The 15,384-nt window shown below is 49.1% G+C and overlaps 2 protein-coding genes across 2 annotated transcripts; one reads left to right on the plus strand and one right to left on the minus strand.

The window, feature by feature from the left end:
- Window positions 1-5,276: 5,276 nt before the first annotated feature.
- EAH_00038630 (hypothetical protein, conserved) lies at window positions 5,277-10,936 on the plus strand (the record flags this gene model as incomplete). The annotated part of the gene is made up of 9 exons (XM_013391957.1): window positions 5,277-5,605; window positions 5,815-5,873; window positions 6,264-6,343; window positions 6,783-7,302; window positions 7,587-8,906; window positions 9,444-9,544; window positions 9,791-9,844; window positions 10,443-10,508; window positions 10,865-10,936. 9 exons carry the CDS (start codon window positions 5,277-5,279, stop codon window positions 10,934-10,936), a joined length of 2,601 nt encoding a protein of 866 aa, XP_013247411.1.
- Window positions 10,937-12,807: 1,871 nt separating this feature from the next.
- Window positions 12,808-15,043, minus strand: EAH_00038640 (hypothetical protein; the record flags this gene model as incomplete). Its single annotated transcript, XM_013391958.1, has 6 exons — window positions 12,808-13,015; window positions 13,336-13,493; window positions 13,711-13,950; window positions 14,082-14,258; window positions 14,486-14,655; window positions 14,941-15,043. Coding segments are annotated over 6 exons (1,056 nt in total), but the record flags the coding sequence as incomplete, so codon positions are not given.
- Between the last annotated feature and the right edge of the window lie 341 nt (window positions 15,044-15,384).

Below are 15,384 nucleotides of genomic sequence, written 5' to 3' on the forward strand. Positions count from 1 at the left end.
AATTATTTCTTTGAGTGTAGTCGATAAAAGGAAGGACGGGAGCAGCTTCAGCCCCAAGAGAGCAGCAATAGGGCTGTCTCCTGTCTCTATTTGTAGAGTCCGTGCTGCAGTGTGCAAGAGACTGAAAGAAGACAAAAGGAGACAAAGGGACGCAAGAAAAGAGAAAGGAGACAGAGGAGATACCTGAAAACCGTTTGCTTCTCTTCTGTCTCCAAAATCAATATAAGGCTCCTCCGGTCCTCACCACGAGACCTTCTGCAGCATATCTAGGGTGTACAGGCACCTCATGCAGAAACTATCTTGTCTACTTTTCTTTGTTTTTGTGTAGCACGTGTTAGAGGGCTTGAACCTGCATTAAAGACTTGAAAGGCTTTCATCTAAACACAAAGAGAGTAGGGAGACTGAAGGACACGAGGCCTTCTTTGCAAATAAAGGAGACAGGGGTCAGTTGTCTTCTTTGCTCAGGCAGCGGAGACACAACATGCGGCGCTTGGCTTCGTCTTTGTGCATTAACGTCTCCTTTCTTATCTCTGCTCCTTTATCCCCTTTCTTCTGTGCTTTATGAGCTCTTCTTCGACGTGTTGAAGACAGCTTCTTTTTATTTGTGCCGGTGGTTATCCTCTTCTCGAGTCCCTCACTCAATTTGTCGACTAATTCCCAAGGAAGATACACCGCTCAAACCCTAAACCCTAAACCCTACTTCGTCAGCTCTATATAACGTCACGTATGCGGGTCAGCGGTGTTTTGTTGCTTGGGTGTCGATGGATTATCGATAAGAGTAATTAAATTATAAGAAAGACCACAGAACCTATTTGAGGGCCAGCGCAATCAGAAAAGTTGTTTGCAGTCCAACCTTCCCCCTCATTGTGATTATTGGTGCACTTCCCACCGCATAACTGAGGGAGGCGTAAAGACACTTTATATCCCTGCGGAGTAGAGGTATGAGTGCGTGCGTTGCACAAGCGGCCCTCAGATGCAACTCCGGACAGTCAACTCCCTCTCTATCTAACGCAGTAATTTCATTCTATACAGCATCTGGGCCCCGCTAGTCTTGCGTCGAAGCCCTCAGTCTCCACCGGCTGCTCCTTCCCGTACTGGCGCTGTACCTGTTCTGTGAGGAGAGTGCGAGGAGATTTGAATGACTTTTTGAATCCTCTTAGCAAACCGAAATTAAACAGCATGCTTACACCTCCATGCTGGTAGTAAATTGACGCTGCAGGCCAACGCATTTACCCGAGAATGAGCAGCAAATACATCAACTCAAAGTAATGAAGATCTCCTACATAGCCATGTCTCGTGGGTTAAAATAGTTCTCAAGCGCCGCTTGAGGTAGAGTTTTTCTTCTTTTTTCTGTGATTTCTTCATCCGCTTACGAAGCTGCTGCAAGCTGCATAAAGGAGCATGCAGCTGCGTGCCAGAGGCGGTGGGTGATTTGCAAGACGTTCGGCTGTATGTAGGCGTAGACTTGACAAGAATGGGAGCAACGGGCGAAGGATTGCAGACACATGAGACCCTGAGAAGCTAGCTGTTGGCCTCAAAAGCATCAAAAAAGCAAACGCTTGTATGCCTTAACGAGCTGCAGCTTCGTACGCACAAGTTGCAGCACATGCCTCAGGTACTGTTAAGTACCGCTGAAGATCCCAGCTGAACAGACGCATGCAATGCATGCAAACAAGACCATTTTCTCCCCATCAATAAATAGGCCCTAAACGTTGTTGTCAACCTCTCGCCGCACCACGACGAGCCCAATGCGCATGCAGAAGTACTCTAGCTTTTGACTGTCTCTGCGAAGTGCAGTCTTGTGCTGGTCTTGAGAACGTGTTGGAGAATGTTTAAACAAGCCCGTGAAGGTGAATAATAGACAGGCTGCTGAGTCATGCAGGTAGTAAAGCAGTTTGTCGATCGAGATTATTGTAAACTTTTAATTCGCCTTGGCTGTGCTTAAAGGCCTGTATTCGGTAAAGATGCGCCACCACCCTATATTTGTTCTTCTCCGGGTATTCAACCGCTCTACTTAACAGTTGAACTTTGCCTCTTTTAGCAGTTTGTTTGCTTGCCGCTTGTCGCCCTTTTCTTATATTGCGGGGGAAGCCTACGTCGCTGAAGAAAAGCTTGGGTTTGCGCAGGGAGTCTGTTTCATGGGGGAGACTTCAGTGTACGCACTGGAGGCGTTTTTTTTTTGTTAAGTGTATCTGAGAGCTCTCCCGGCTAGTGCAGCTTTGTCTGCTGTTTTAGGTGGTTTTATTTTGTTGGGTCCCCTTGAACTGCTGTCTTCGTGCTGGGGTGCATGCCATACTCCGTCGTTTCCCTCAGCAACTCTGCACTCCTTTTGTGTCTCCTCACTCTTTTTGTCTTTGTAATAAAGGACGTGAACGGTGTTGGGTGCGCTGAGAGATGCACGTATTTATTGCTTAGTTACGCAGAATTCAGTAGTGGATGCTGGCGAGCGCCTGAGTACCCTCCAATGGCATACACCTACGACTTGCCTAGGATTGTGTCTGCATTACTTGAATAAAAGCAGACATCCTTATTCATTAAATACTATATTTTAATGCATTGGGCCCCACATTATCCCTAAAAGTTCACCAGTTCTCGTTTTGCTGTTGCTATGAGTCGCCCCCAGCCTAGTTGTTTCCCCTCCTTACCTAAGGAGTTTGCTCGAGGCTTTTTGTCTCTTGGATGCACACAAGTACTTCTCCACATCACCAAACAAACATTGAGCAATGCTTTCATTCTCTAGTTCCCTCTCCGCTTCCCAGCCAACCACCTACCTGCCAGTTGCATGCTGCCTCTCAAAGGGATATATAGCCTTGCTATGCTCCGTGGAGAGAGCGTCTCTAAATCAATCCCCTGTTGTTCACAAAGGGATGATACTCTTCGCTGTATCTTTACACCTATAACTTCCAATTATTTGTTCAAGTATTCCCTATTATGCGAAGAACTCCTCCAAACCCGCATTGCATCGCTTGGGGGCAGCAGTACATACACCAGATTCGCTGCGGGGAAGAGGCAACCTTGCCTGTACACTGCCACCATTTAAGTGTCTCCTCTGCTAAGAAACCGGAGATGTTAATAGCACCTTTTGTTCTTCCTGTGTATTTCGAGGATTAGAGCATGCCTCCTCCAGTGCAAAGGACCCCTTCGCTGCCCCTCCATCTCACCGCTCATCATATGTAGACAGTAGACAACTACGGAGGCCTTATTCATAAATGATTTTAGCATAAAACTTGTGGTGGAGGAGGTCAAACAAGGATAATACCCCTTTTTTAAGGCGGCACTGCACCAGCTGTTTTTCGCTGCCCCGTCAGAATGCAGACCCTAGTCAGCCTCCTCTCTTCAAGATGAAGAAAAAGAAAGCGTGAATGCTTAAAAAGTATTTTAGGAAGGATATCCTTAGAAGCTATCTTTCTCTAGAGAGCGCATCCACGCCTTGTCAGTAATAGGCATAAGATTATCCAGCTGCGGGGGTTGCGCTTGCTGCTTAACTTTGCATCGATCATTAGCATAGATTATTTCCCGAGTGTATAGAGTGCTCTAAGTGCTAGCAGATATATTTAATAATCTGCAGCGGAGTGAAAATGCATAGAATATCTCAAAAAAAAGCAACTGGCTTCCTCCCCAACTCTGCAGACGCACAGGGGTCTGAGGCCGGTGCATAGAGGAAGCAGCATATGATGGGTGGTAGTACACCTTGCTGCAGCTTCTACAGCATGCATGCAGAAGCTGCATGATTCTGCATGCCTAAAGTTGGTGCGCGGATCTCTGTTTGCATGCAGTCCTTCGTCTCGATCCAGGTGCTTATCAACTGTCTACAGTGTCAGTGCATACAGCAACGGGGTTTGGGTATATTCGCAAGCTGAGTTGCATTGCAGCAGCAGCTGCAGCAAAGCATGCGCAGCAGCCCCAGGCGTTTGTGCCACTATCCCCAAGCCACATGGAGACAGGCAGAGGGCCTCAGCAGCAAAACTAACAGCAGCAGCAGCCTTTTAGGGTTTTGTTTTGCTTCAACTCTTTGGGGGTATCGCAGCTCAAGCAATTCAATAGAAAGTTGCTAACTTGAATAAACATATTCAAGTACTCTAACTTTCTTTTCTATATTTTTCTTAAAGTAATTTCTTTAGGTTTATAAAATATTCAAATAAACGAGCTCTGCCTGCCCTTAGAAGAGAAGGCGTCTTGCAGCATAATTGAAGATAGTAATTAATGTGCTGGTAGCGTAACTTAGGGCCCCTCTTCATCTTCCGCTGTACCCACAACATTGAGGAAAGACAGAGGAAGATATCTATTGCTATTAAATACTATTCCCCTTTGATTTTAGGGTTTAGGGGAGCTCCTTAAAGGACAGCAAACCCTAGCGAGCTAAGACATTATAGGGGCTCTTCAGCTACGTACACAACCCACCAGGGCCCCCACGCAGTTGATGGCTTTGTCTCTGTCTCGCTGAGCTCCTTATATTCTTATCTTTAATCTACTCTGAAGGCAAATAATACCTGCAAGCCTCAGCCACTTGGGGTGTACGTGCAGCTCAGTGTGTGGGTGCTGCTAGGCGGTGCTACTAGGGGGTGATTGTTTGCAGGGAAACCTCTGGCTAAATAGATTAAATATACTGTAAATATAATAATTATAATGTATTAAAACAATGAAAGATATTTAATTTGACTAAATAAATAAAACAAACCGAAGAAACAAACCCCTGCGGGCCTACAGCCACAGGCGCTCCCTACAGCAGCAGCCAGCAGCTACGTGCATAAGAAGAGCCCCTATTGCATTTGTTTGCTGTCTTTATCATCATTATTATTCTTTTTAATTATAAATGACAAGAAAATATACAGGGATATTCAAGAAGAACCTTACAGACAGCGCTGCAGCAGTGCTGCGACTGTGCCTGCTGCTGCTGCTGCTGCTGCTGCTGCTGCTGCTGCGGCTGCAGCTGTCCTGGTTGCTGCTGCGGCGATGGCGGCAACAGCTGCAGGCGCATTTGTAGCAGCAGCAAGAGAGAACAGGGCTTCTTCTTCGTATATTGCTGAGCGTTGTCTGCCTCCTGTTGCCTTGGAACCCTAAACCCTCAACCCCAAACCCTAAACCCTAAACCCTAAACCCTAAACCCCAACCATGGCGCCTAAAAGCAAGGGCACTCGGGTAAACCTGCGGGACCTGCAGCGCGAATATCAAACAGGTAACATTCTTCCGGATGCCCCTCGGTGAGTATAAAGCTATACTATTATTTATATGTGCTGTCTCTAGCAGCAAACACAGCAGAGAGCTTTGAACTCCTTATGGGGGCCCCAACAAACCCTTTAGGGCCCCCAGTCTCTCTTGCGGGGCGTTGTAGCAGCAGCAGCAGCAGCAACACCAGCAGCACCACACTGTCTCCTTCTCTCTCTTCTATTATATACCTTTCTCTTGAGGGCCCCTCTCATCTCTTTCTTATTCACTTCACCTTGAAGGGGCCCCTAGGGGGCCCCATCTCTTACCTAATGGGGGGCCCCCATAACACAGAAAGTAGCATTCAAGGGGGGCCCCCAGGTACTCCTGGGGCCCCCCAGGTACCCTTGGGGGCCCCCAAGGGGCCCCAGGGGCCCCCGGGGGGCCCCCTTTGCCCGGGGTACTATGGGGGCCCCCCCAACTGAAGAGTGTGGCTGCTGGGGGCCCCCGTTGGGGGCCCCCTGGGGGGCCCCAGGGCCCCTCAGGGCTTATTGTGTATATCGAATGAATGAAGGAGATAGGCTGAGAAGGTCGCAGCAAACAGAAGGGGAAGGAGAGGGTTTAGGGTTTAGGGTTTAGGGTTTAGGGTTCTGCGTGTGACGTTCTCAGGCCCTCGGATGAGAGGGAAGAGGAGAAGGAGAAGAAATGGAGCAGATTCGACAGAGAGGGTATGTCGATTTGCGGGTTTAGGGTTTAGGGTTTAGGGTTTATGGTTTAGGGTTTAGGGTTTAGGGTTTAGGGTTTCTGTGTTTGTTCTTTTGTTTGTTTTTTTTGCCGCCGTTACCACGTCCTTTGCATACTCCCTCTATGTCGCAGTTTAGTGTTTAGGGTTTAGGGTTTAGGGTTTTGGGGTTTAGCGTTTAGGGTTTAGGGTTTTAAGGTTTAGTGTTTAGGGTTTAGGGTTCTAGGGTTTAGGGTTTAGGGCGTGCGTAAGTTTCTGGAGAGCGCTGTGTTGCTAGAGTTTAGGGTTTCGGTTCGAGGTTCCTAACCTAGGGTTTAGGGTTTAGGGTTTAGGGTTTAGGGTTTAGGGTTTAGGGTTTGGGGTGTGTGTACACCAGGCAACTCGGGGCGGTGGGCTGATAGAGACGCAGAAGGAGACAGCGACGGAGACTGGAGGCGCGACGTGCGGCCCCCCAAGGTCTGTTCTACTGCCGCATGTCTCCTTTTGCTGCTGCTGCTGCTGCTGCTGCAGTTTGTCTCCTTTTGCTGCTGCTGCTGCTGTTTGTCTCCTTTTCGCGCATCTGCTGCTGTTTGTCTCCTTTCTCTGCTGCTGCTGCTTTTCTCTTTTTTCTGCTGCTGCTGTTTGTCTCCTTTTGTTGCTGCTGCCTGTCTCCTTTTGCTGCAGCTGCTTGTCTCCTGCTGCAGCAGCAGCTGCTGCTGTTTGTCTCTTTTTGCTGCTGCTACTTGTTTTCCTGCTGCTGCTGCTGCTGCTGCTGCTGCTGCAGGAGCTCTTGCGTTTTTCCTGCTGCTGGCATCGTTTTGTCGTCTTTTTGTTGCTGAATTTTTGCGAATTAAATAAATAAATAAATAAAATAAATAAATAAATTAAATTAATTTATTTATTTATTTATCTTCAGAAAGAAGAGCCTGAGGTCAGCTTCAAAGGCGCCCGCGGTGCAAAGTTCTGTGCTTCGGCTCCAGCAGAAGAAGAAATATCATTTGCAAATATTAGAAGGGGTGGAGGGGGGCCCCCTGGGGGCCCCCAAGGGGCCCCTGGGGCCCCTGGGGCCCCCCGTAAAGAAGAAGAGGAAGCAGACTTTTCTATGGTGCGAAGGAGACCCCCTGCTGCTGCTGCTGCTGCTGGTGCTGGTGCAGCAACAGCAGCAGGAAAGAAAAGCCCACAGGTTGAAGAAGCAGATTTCTCTCTTGCAAGGAGCGGCCTGCTTAGAGACAGCAGCAGCAGCAGCAGCAGCAGCAGCTTTAGAAGAGGGGGCATGCAGCAGCAAGCTGATGATGCAGTAGACTTCACAGCTGCACGCAAGGGGGGCCCTAGGAGGCCAAACGGCAGCAGCAGCAGCAGCAGCAATGCAGCAGATGATATATCTTTCTCCGGTATTCGTAGCGGTATCAGGAATCAGCAGCAGAAACCTGAAGAGGGTACGTCTTAGGGGTTTAGGGTTTAGGGTTTAGGGTTTAGGGTTTAGGGTTTAGATAAGAAACAAAGAGAGAGATAAATAAGCAGCAGATATATCCACCGAACAAACAAAGACAGACATAAATATAAAAAGCAAAGTAGAGAGAGAGCAGCAGAGCAGCAGCAGCAGAAGAAGGAGAGGCATAAAGACAGAGACAGAGACAGAGACAGTAGAGGGGTTAAATATGCTTCTTCTTCATTTATATATCTGTTTTGTTTTGTTTTGCGGTTCTTTTTGCTGCTGCAGATAAAGAAAGATCAAGAGGGTTTAGGGAGGTGTTTGCTGCTGTTGTCTCTGGAGAGCTGCAGCTGCAGCCTCGCCGAGATGCTGCAGCAGCAGCAGCTGCACCAGCAGCAGAGACTGCTGCAGCAGAACCTGCTGAAGCACCAGCAGCAGAGCCTGCAGCACCAGCACCAGCAGCAGAGCCTGCAGCACCAGCAGCAGCAACACCCGCAGCGACGCCTCCAGCTGCAGCAGAAGAGACACAAGAACAGAAGAGCTGCAGCACATCCCCTCAAACGAATCCTGATGCAGAAGAAGCAGCAGCAAGTGAGCAGGTGCAGCAGGAGCAGCAGCAGCAGCAGCAGCAGCAGGCAGCTTCAACAACACCCAGCAGCGAGTTATCGTCTGGGGAGGGTAGCAGCAACTCTCGAGATGCTGCAGCAGCTTCACCTGCTGCGTCTTCGGAGTCTGCAGCAGCTGCTGCTGCAGACTCTGAGGGAAAGTTCGTCCCTAGATGGAAGAGACAAACTGCAGCAGAACCAGCAGCAGCAGCAGCAGCTGCTGCTGGTGGTGCTGCAGCAGCAAAGCCACCGTTGAGAGAAGAGCCCGTTGTGCTTCAGCCTATAAAGCTGTCGTCTCTAAGGGGATCAGGTGCAGCAGCAGGAGCAGCAGCAACAACACCAGGTGCTGCTGGTGCTGCTGCTGGCAGCAGCAGCAGGTACGTGCCTCCCTGCCGCCGCGGTGGTGAGGGAGGTGCTGCAGCAGGAAGAGGGCAGCAGCAGCAAGGCAGCAGCAGCAGCAGTGCAGTAAGCTCTCTGTTGAGTTCTGCAGCAGCAGCGCGTGAAGCAGCAGCAGCAGCAGAAGCAGCACAGAAGAAGCAGCAGCAGGAGCTAGCAGCAGCACGCCGACAGCAGCTGGAGCAGAAGCGACAGCAGCAAGAGCAGCACCTGCTGCGCATGCAGCACGCCTTCCGCTGCAGCAACCCGGAGGCGCTGCAGCAGCTCGTGCAGAAGCTGCAGCAGCACCTTGATAAGCAGCAGCAAGGAGACTCTCTCTCCAGTGAGGAGACAGCTGCTTTGCTGTCTCTGGTTCCTGCTGCTGACGAGGGTTCTCTTGCCTTCCCTCTTTGCTGCGTTGCTTTAGCTGCAAGGACAGGGCTTGCTGCAGCAGGCAGCAGCAGCAGCAGCAGCAGCGACAGCAGCAACAGCAGCGAGTACTTGCGCAGCAAATGCAAACCCCTTGTCTCTATTGTGCAGCAGCTCATGAAGAAAGCAAGAAATGAATATAAAGACTCTCCAGGGGCAGCGGCGCTGCTGCTAAGACAGACAGCCAGACTCATCAACGGTAAACCCTAAACCCTAAACCCTAGCTGCCATCGCAGCAGCTGCATGCAGGGTGTATGATATAGAGATTGTAAAGAGACGCAGCTGTGCGGTCTCTGTCTCTCTTTTAATCTTCTTTGCTCTCTCTTTGTTTCTTTGCTTTCTACTGTCTCTTCACTGTCTCTTCATTGTCTCTTCACTGTCTCTTCATTGTCTCTTTATTGTCTCTTTATTATCTTTTTATTATCTGTTTATTATCTCTTTGCTGTCTCTTTATTGTTATTTGTTTCTGTCTATATTCCTGTATTAATAAATATATAAACAAATAAACATAAATAAATAAATAATAAATAAATAAATAGGCGTTTGCCTCTCTATCTGTCTCCTTTTAATTTATTTATTTATAGAGATTGGCTGCCCCCGTCTCGTCCTAATAAATAAATAAATAAATAATAAATATATTGACGAATATATAATTAAACGCATATTTAAATATAAATAAACAAAATAATTAATTAAACTTTTATCTCTTTATCTGTCTCCTTTTATATTTATTTAGAGATCGGCTGTCCCCGTCTATCGCCTGCGAGTGCATTAGCGGAGGCTCTCTTTGATTGGCTCCTCTTAGAAAATATTCTTCTTCAAGATGAGTTCGTTGCTGTAAGTAGGGTTTAGGGTTTAGGGTTTAGGGTTTAGGGTTTGGGGTTTGTTAGGGTTGGAGGGTTAGGGTTTAGGGTTTAGGGTTTAGGCTGGTGGAGGTTTGTTTGTCTTGACGCTGATCACTTTCCTTTTTTTTTTGAGATAATTTAGGTTTAGGGTTTAGGGTTTAGAGGGTTTATTAGGGTTTTAAGGGTTTAGGGTTTTGAGGGTTTAGGGTTTAGGGTTTGGGTGTTTGTTATTGTGCAGTGGTTGGAGGATGTGAATGATGACACGCCAGGGCGCACTGCTGTGATGTTCCAGGTACTGAGGGTTTAGGGTTTAGGGTTTAGGGTTTAGGGTTTAGAGGGTTTAGGGTTTAGGGTTTAGAGGGTTTAGGGTTTGATGCGCGGGCGGAGCTGTAGAAAGCAGTTTACGCGTTGCCTTCGTGTGGCTCCGGTGTACATACACCCCGCGAATATCGAGCAAGCCTCTGCAGCAGCAGCAGCAGCAGCAGCAGCTACTGCTGCTGTAGCTGCTGCTGCTGCTGCAGCTCGCAGTTTTAGGGCTCTCAGCTGTCTCGTTGAGGGCTAAAGGGTTGCGAGACATTGAGTGCATGCATGCATGCATGGGGTGTATGCATGCATGCATGCAGTGGGGTGTATGCATGCATGCATGCAGTGGGGTGTATGCATGCATGCATGCATTTGTATTAGAAAATTATAATTGTAATATAATACTGCAGCTCCTCATTAATATTATTATTGCGTATCAATCTAAATATATATATCTAAGTATAAATATGCAAATATAATATATATATATATATTTATTTATTTATTTGTTTATTTATAAATTTATTTATTTATTTATTTATATATTTATATATTTATTTATATATTTATTTATTTATTTATTGCAGGTGTCTTCTTGGGGTTTGTGGCTTCGCGGCGAACTTGGCCTAAGGGAAGAGCCCAGCGAATCAGAGGTCTGCTGCTGCTGCTGCTGCTGTTGCTGCTGCTGCTATTGCTGCTGTTGTCGTTGCTGCTGCTGCTGCCGTTGCTGCTGTTGCTGCTGGTTCGGCTGCTGATGCTGTTGATGGTGCTGCTGCTGCTGCCCTTTGTGTTGCTGCTGCTGCGTTTGCTCCTGTTGCTGCTACTGTTGATTTGCTGCTGCTGTTGCTGCTGTTTATTTTCCTGTTACTATTGCTGATGTTTACGGTTTTGGGTTTAGGGTCTGATGCTTGGGGTGTAGGGTTTCGTGTTTGGGGCTGTGGTGGGGCTGTTAAGGGTTTAGGGTTTAGGGTTTAGGGTTTAGGGTTTAGGGTTTAGGGTTTGTTTGCAGGAGGAGGAAGAAGACATTGAGGCTCTGATACCGAAGCGAAGCACTCTGAAGATAAGCAGAAAGCTGAGGTGAAGAAAAACAAAGAGAGATACTGCATGCAAACCAAACAATAAAAGCAACAATAATAATGGAGACAGCAGCAGCAGCAGCAGCAGCAGCAGCAGCAGTAGCAGTAGCAGCAGCAGCAGCAGCGCTGGCGTCTCCTTGCTCTCTGCTGTCTCTCGTGCTGTGTCTCCTCTGTTGATGCTGCTGCAGCAGCACAAGGGGCCCAGCAGAGAGCAGCAGCAAAGGCAATATACAAATAAATAAATAAATAAATAAATAAACAAAGACAAGCTGTCTCGAACTCGAGAGACAGAAGGAGCCCAGGGCCCCTGACGCTGCAGCCGCCTCATCGTAACCCCTGGGCAGCGTATTTAGGCGCTGCATCAGCTAGCTAGCTAGCTAGCTAGCTGCGCAGTTGTTAAGGCCGTGAGGAGCGGCAAACCAAAGGAAGTGCTCGCAGCTCAGCGAGTCTGCTTGCCGACTGGCTAGCTACCTAGCTAGCCAGCTAACCAAGCAGATGCCTAGCTAGCCAGACAGCTAGCTGGCTAGCTAGCTAAGCAGCTAGCTAAGCAGCTAGCTAAGCGGCTAGCTAGCCATGCAAGTAGCTAGCTGGCTGGCTAGCTATCTATCTATCTAAGCAGCTAGCTAGCGATGCAAGTAGCTAGCTAGCTAGCTAGCTATCTAAGCAGATAGCTAGCGATGCAAGTAGCTAGCGAGCTAGCTATCTATCTAAGCAGCTAGCTAGCGACGCAAGTAGCTCGTTAGCTAGCTAGCTAGCTATCTAAGCAGCTAGCTAGCGATGCAAGTGGCTAGCTAGCTAGCTAGCGATCTAAGCAGCTAGCTAGCGACGCAAGTAGCTAGCTAGCTGGTTATATAAGCAGCTAGCTAGCGACGCAAGTAGCTAGCTAGCTAGCTATCTAAGCAGCTAGCTAGCGACGCAAGTAGCTAGCTAGCTATCTAAGCAGCTAGCTAGCCATGCAAGCAGTTGGTTAGCTAGCTAGCAATGCAGCTAGCTGGGATACTCTGCTTCGCTGCCAGTTGCAGATTTGTTTAAGCGAACAAAAAGAGAAGAAAAGCAAAGTTGTGCAAACACAAAAAGGAAGGGTTTAGGGTTTAGGGTTTAGCTCGGGGTCAAGGGTTTGGAAGGGTTTAGGGTCGGAAGCAAACAGAGAAAGGGTTTAGGGTTTAGCTTGTGGTTTTGAACGAAGACAGAAGAAGGGTTTAGGGTTTTAAGAAGACAAGCAGGAAGGGTTTAGGGTTTAGGGTTTTAAGAAGACAAGCAGGAAGGGTTTAGGGTTTTAAGAAGACAAGCAGGAAGGGTTTAGAGTTTAGGGTTTTAAGAAGACAAGCAGAAAGGGTTTGGGGTTTAGGGCTTTATAATAACCCAGAAGGGTTTAGGGTTTATAGAGAGATAAACCCTAAACCCTAAACCCTTTCTCTTAGTAGCGAAGACACACCTAAATGAATATATATATATATATATATATGTTTATATGCATATCTGTATCTATATATCTATATATCTCTATGTATATATATATATATATAAAGCTAAAAAGAGACAGCTGTTTAAATAGAGGGTTAGAAGAAAGGAGACAGAGAAGCACAACAAAACCACAGACAAACAAAGACAAACAAAACCTTCACAGGCGTACGTCCTCAGCTTATTAAATTAAACCCCTACGCTCAGGGCCCCCACTTGGGGGCCCCCAGGGGGCCCCTCGCGCTGCAGCAGCAGCTGCTGCTGCAGCAGCTGCTGCAGCAGAATCTGTAGCAGCAGCAGCAGCGGCAACCGCTCCGCGATTGTGCTAGTAGGGTATAAACCCTAAACCCTAAACCCTAAACCCTAGGGTCTAGTTGTGGGCCCCGCAATGGAAGGGTTTTGTGCGGTGGTTTGGTTAGACTCTGCTGCTGAGCTGTTCTTCCTCTACATACTGCTGCTGCTGCTGCTGCTGCTGCTGCTGCTGCTGCCACTTCTGCTGCTGCTGCTGCTGCTGCTGCTGCTGCTGCTGCTGCTGCTGCTGCTGCTGCTGCAGTGTTAGTGGGGGTCTGTTCTCTGTGTTGGGCAGACTTTGCAGCAAACTCGCAGGCCGAGGGAGAGACGCTCTGCAGCAGCAAAACCACCAAACCCTAAACCCTAAACCCTAAACCCTAAACCCTAGACTGCCACCTGGAGACCCTGAGGCCCACCCTATAAACCCTGTATGCACTAATCCTTAAGCCCCCTTAACCCTAAACCCTAAACCCTAAACCTTCTAAACTCTAAACTCTCTAAACCCCAAACCCTCTAAACCCTAAACCCTCCAAACCCTAAACCCTAAACACTCAAAGCCCTAAACCCTAGACCCTCTATATCATGTAAGGCCTAAACCCTGTAAACCCAAATCCTAAACCCTAAACCCTAAACCCTAAACCCTAAACCCTACCTGCAGGTCTCCAGCTGGGCCAGGTACGAGCGGAAGAGATTATTAATTTGCTGCTCTGTTTGCTGCGCTGCTTGCAGCAACTCAGCGTGTGTCTCTCGCTTCCGGTGTATCGAGGCCTGAAGCTGCTGCAGCTGCTGCTGCAGCAGCTTGATAGCTTCCTGCACACCTCAAGCAGCAGCACACAAAGCAATGCAGCAAAAGCAACGGCAGCAGCAGCAGCAGTTGTAGCAGCAGCAGCAAGTGCAGCAGCAGCACTAGATACAGCAGCTGCAGCAGCAGCTCCAGAAGCAGCAAAAGTTGCAGCAGTAAGAGCAGCACTCGATGCAGGAGCAACAGCACTCGTTGCAGCAGCAGCAGCAGCAGCAGCAGCAGCACCTGCTGTGAGGGTAAGCTGCCCCAGAAGTGCTTTGCTTCTTCTTTTGCTTGCTGCACACGGCTGTTTAATTCTTTTATCTGAGTACTCCACTGCTCCTCCTCTCGCAGCAGCTGCTGCTGCTGCTGCTGATACTCCTGCTGCTGCTGCTGCAACTGCTGCTGCAGCTGCTGCCGCCGCTGCTGCAACTCCTTCTGCGTCTTCTCGCTTGCACGAAGCTCCTGTCTAATAGCAACATATGGCTGTATACAAAACAAACAAACCCTAAACCCTAAACCCTAAACCCTAAAGCGTGATCAGCGTGCGCAGGGCCGCAGTGGATAGCAGGCGTATCCCGTTAGGGTTTAGGGTTTAGGGTTTAGGGTTTACAGACCCCCAAAACGCCGTCCTTGTGCTTTGTGAGGATTGTCTCTGCTTTCAGAGCCTTCTTTAAAGCTCTCTCAACTTGCTGCTGCAGCAGCTGCTGCTGCTGTCGCTGCTTGCTGAGATCAGACAGCCGCGCATCTTGATGCTGCTGCTCCTGCTGCAGCTCCAGCCTCTTCTGCTTCAGCTGTACAATCAGACAAGCAGCAGCAGCAGCAGCAGAAGGGGAGAATGCAGCAGCAAGTGAAAGCAACAGACGCACGAACAGCGACGCATGCAGCAGCAGCAGCAGCAGCAGCAGTAAGTACGGAAGCAGCAGCAGCATGTACAGCAGCAGCAGCAGGACTTGCAGCAGGAGATGCAGCAGCAGCAGCAGGTGCAGCAGCAGAAGTAGCAGCAGCAGCAGCAGCAGACCTTGTTAGGGCTGTGTACGATCTGATCCATATAATCTTCTTTCTGCTGCTGCAGTCGCGAGAGCTCCTGTGCTGCTTCCTTCACTTCCTGCTGCAGCCGCTGCTGCTGCTTCTGCTGCAGGTCTCTCTTGTCTTCTGCGCGACGCAGCTCCACCTCAAGCGAAGATACAGCTGCAGCAGCAAGTGCAGCAGCAGCAGCAGCAAGTGCAGTAGCATTAGCAGCAGCAGCAACAAGTGCAACAGCGGCAACAACAAGCGCAGTAGAACCAACAGCAGCAGCAGCAGCAAGTACACCAGCAGCATCAGCAGCAGCACGAGCAACAGCAGTTGTAGAAGCTATTGCTGCTGCTTCAATTCAGGAGCCGCTGCAGCAATACACGCAACAACAGCACCCACAGCAGCCGCAGCAGCAGCAGCACCCACAGCAGCAGCAGCAGCAGCAGCAGGAAGGCATACTGGATTTTAATGATTGCAGCTCTTTCTGCAGGAGGGCAGCGTGCTGCTGCTGCGCGTCGCGGTCTGCAGTTAGCTGCTGCAGCTGCTGCTCCGTCGCTCGAAGCTGCAGCAGCAGCAGCACAAGCAGCGCATTAACCCTACAGCCCGGTTCAGGAGCAGCAGCAGGATAAGCAGCAGCAACAGCAGCAGCACCTTCAAAAGATGCAGCTTATCGGGAGCATGCAGCAGCAGCGTCTGCAGCAGCTTAGAGAGTAGCAGCAACAGCAGCAACAACAGCAACAGCACAAGCAGCAGCAGCGAGAGTACGAGCAGCAGCAAAAGCAGCAGCAGCGAGAGCAAGTGCAGCAGCAGCAGCAGCAACAGCAGTGAGAGGAGCAGGAGCAGCAGCAAGTGCAGCAGAAGCCATCGGGCATCTCACTTCTTCTTCTGCTGCAGCAGCACTAA

Source organism: Eimeria acervulina, genomic scaffold (genome assembly GCF_000499425.1).
Source record: "Eimeria acervulina Houghton genomic scaffold, Eah_scaff441, whole genome shotgun sequence".
NCBI classification, from domain to species: Eukaryota; Apicomplexa; class Conoidasida; order Eucoccidiorida; family Eimeriidae; genus Eimeria; species Eimeria acervulina.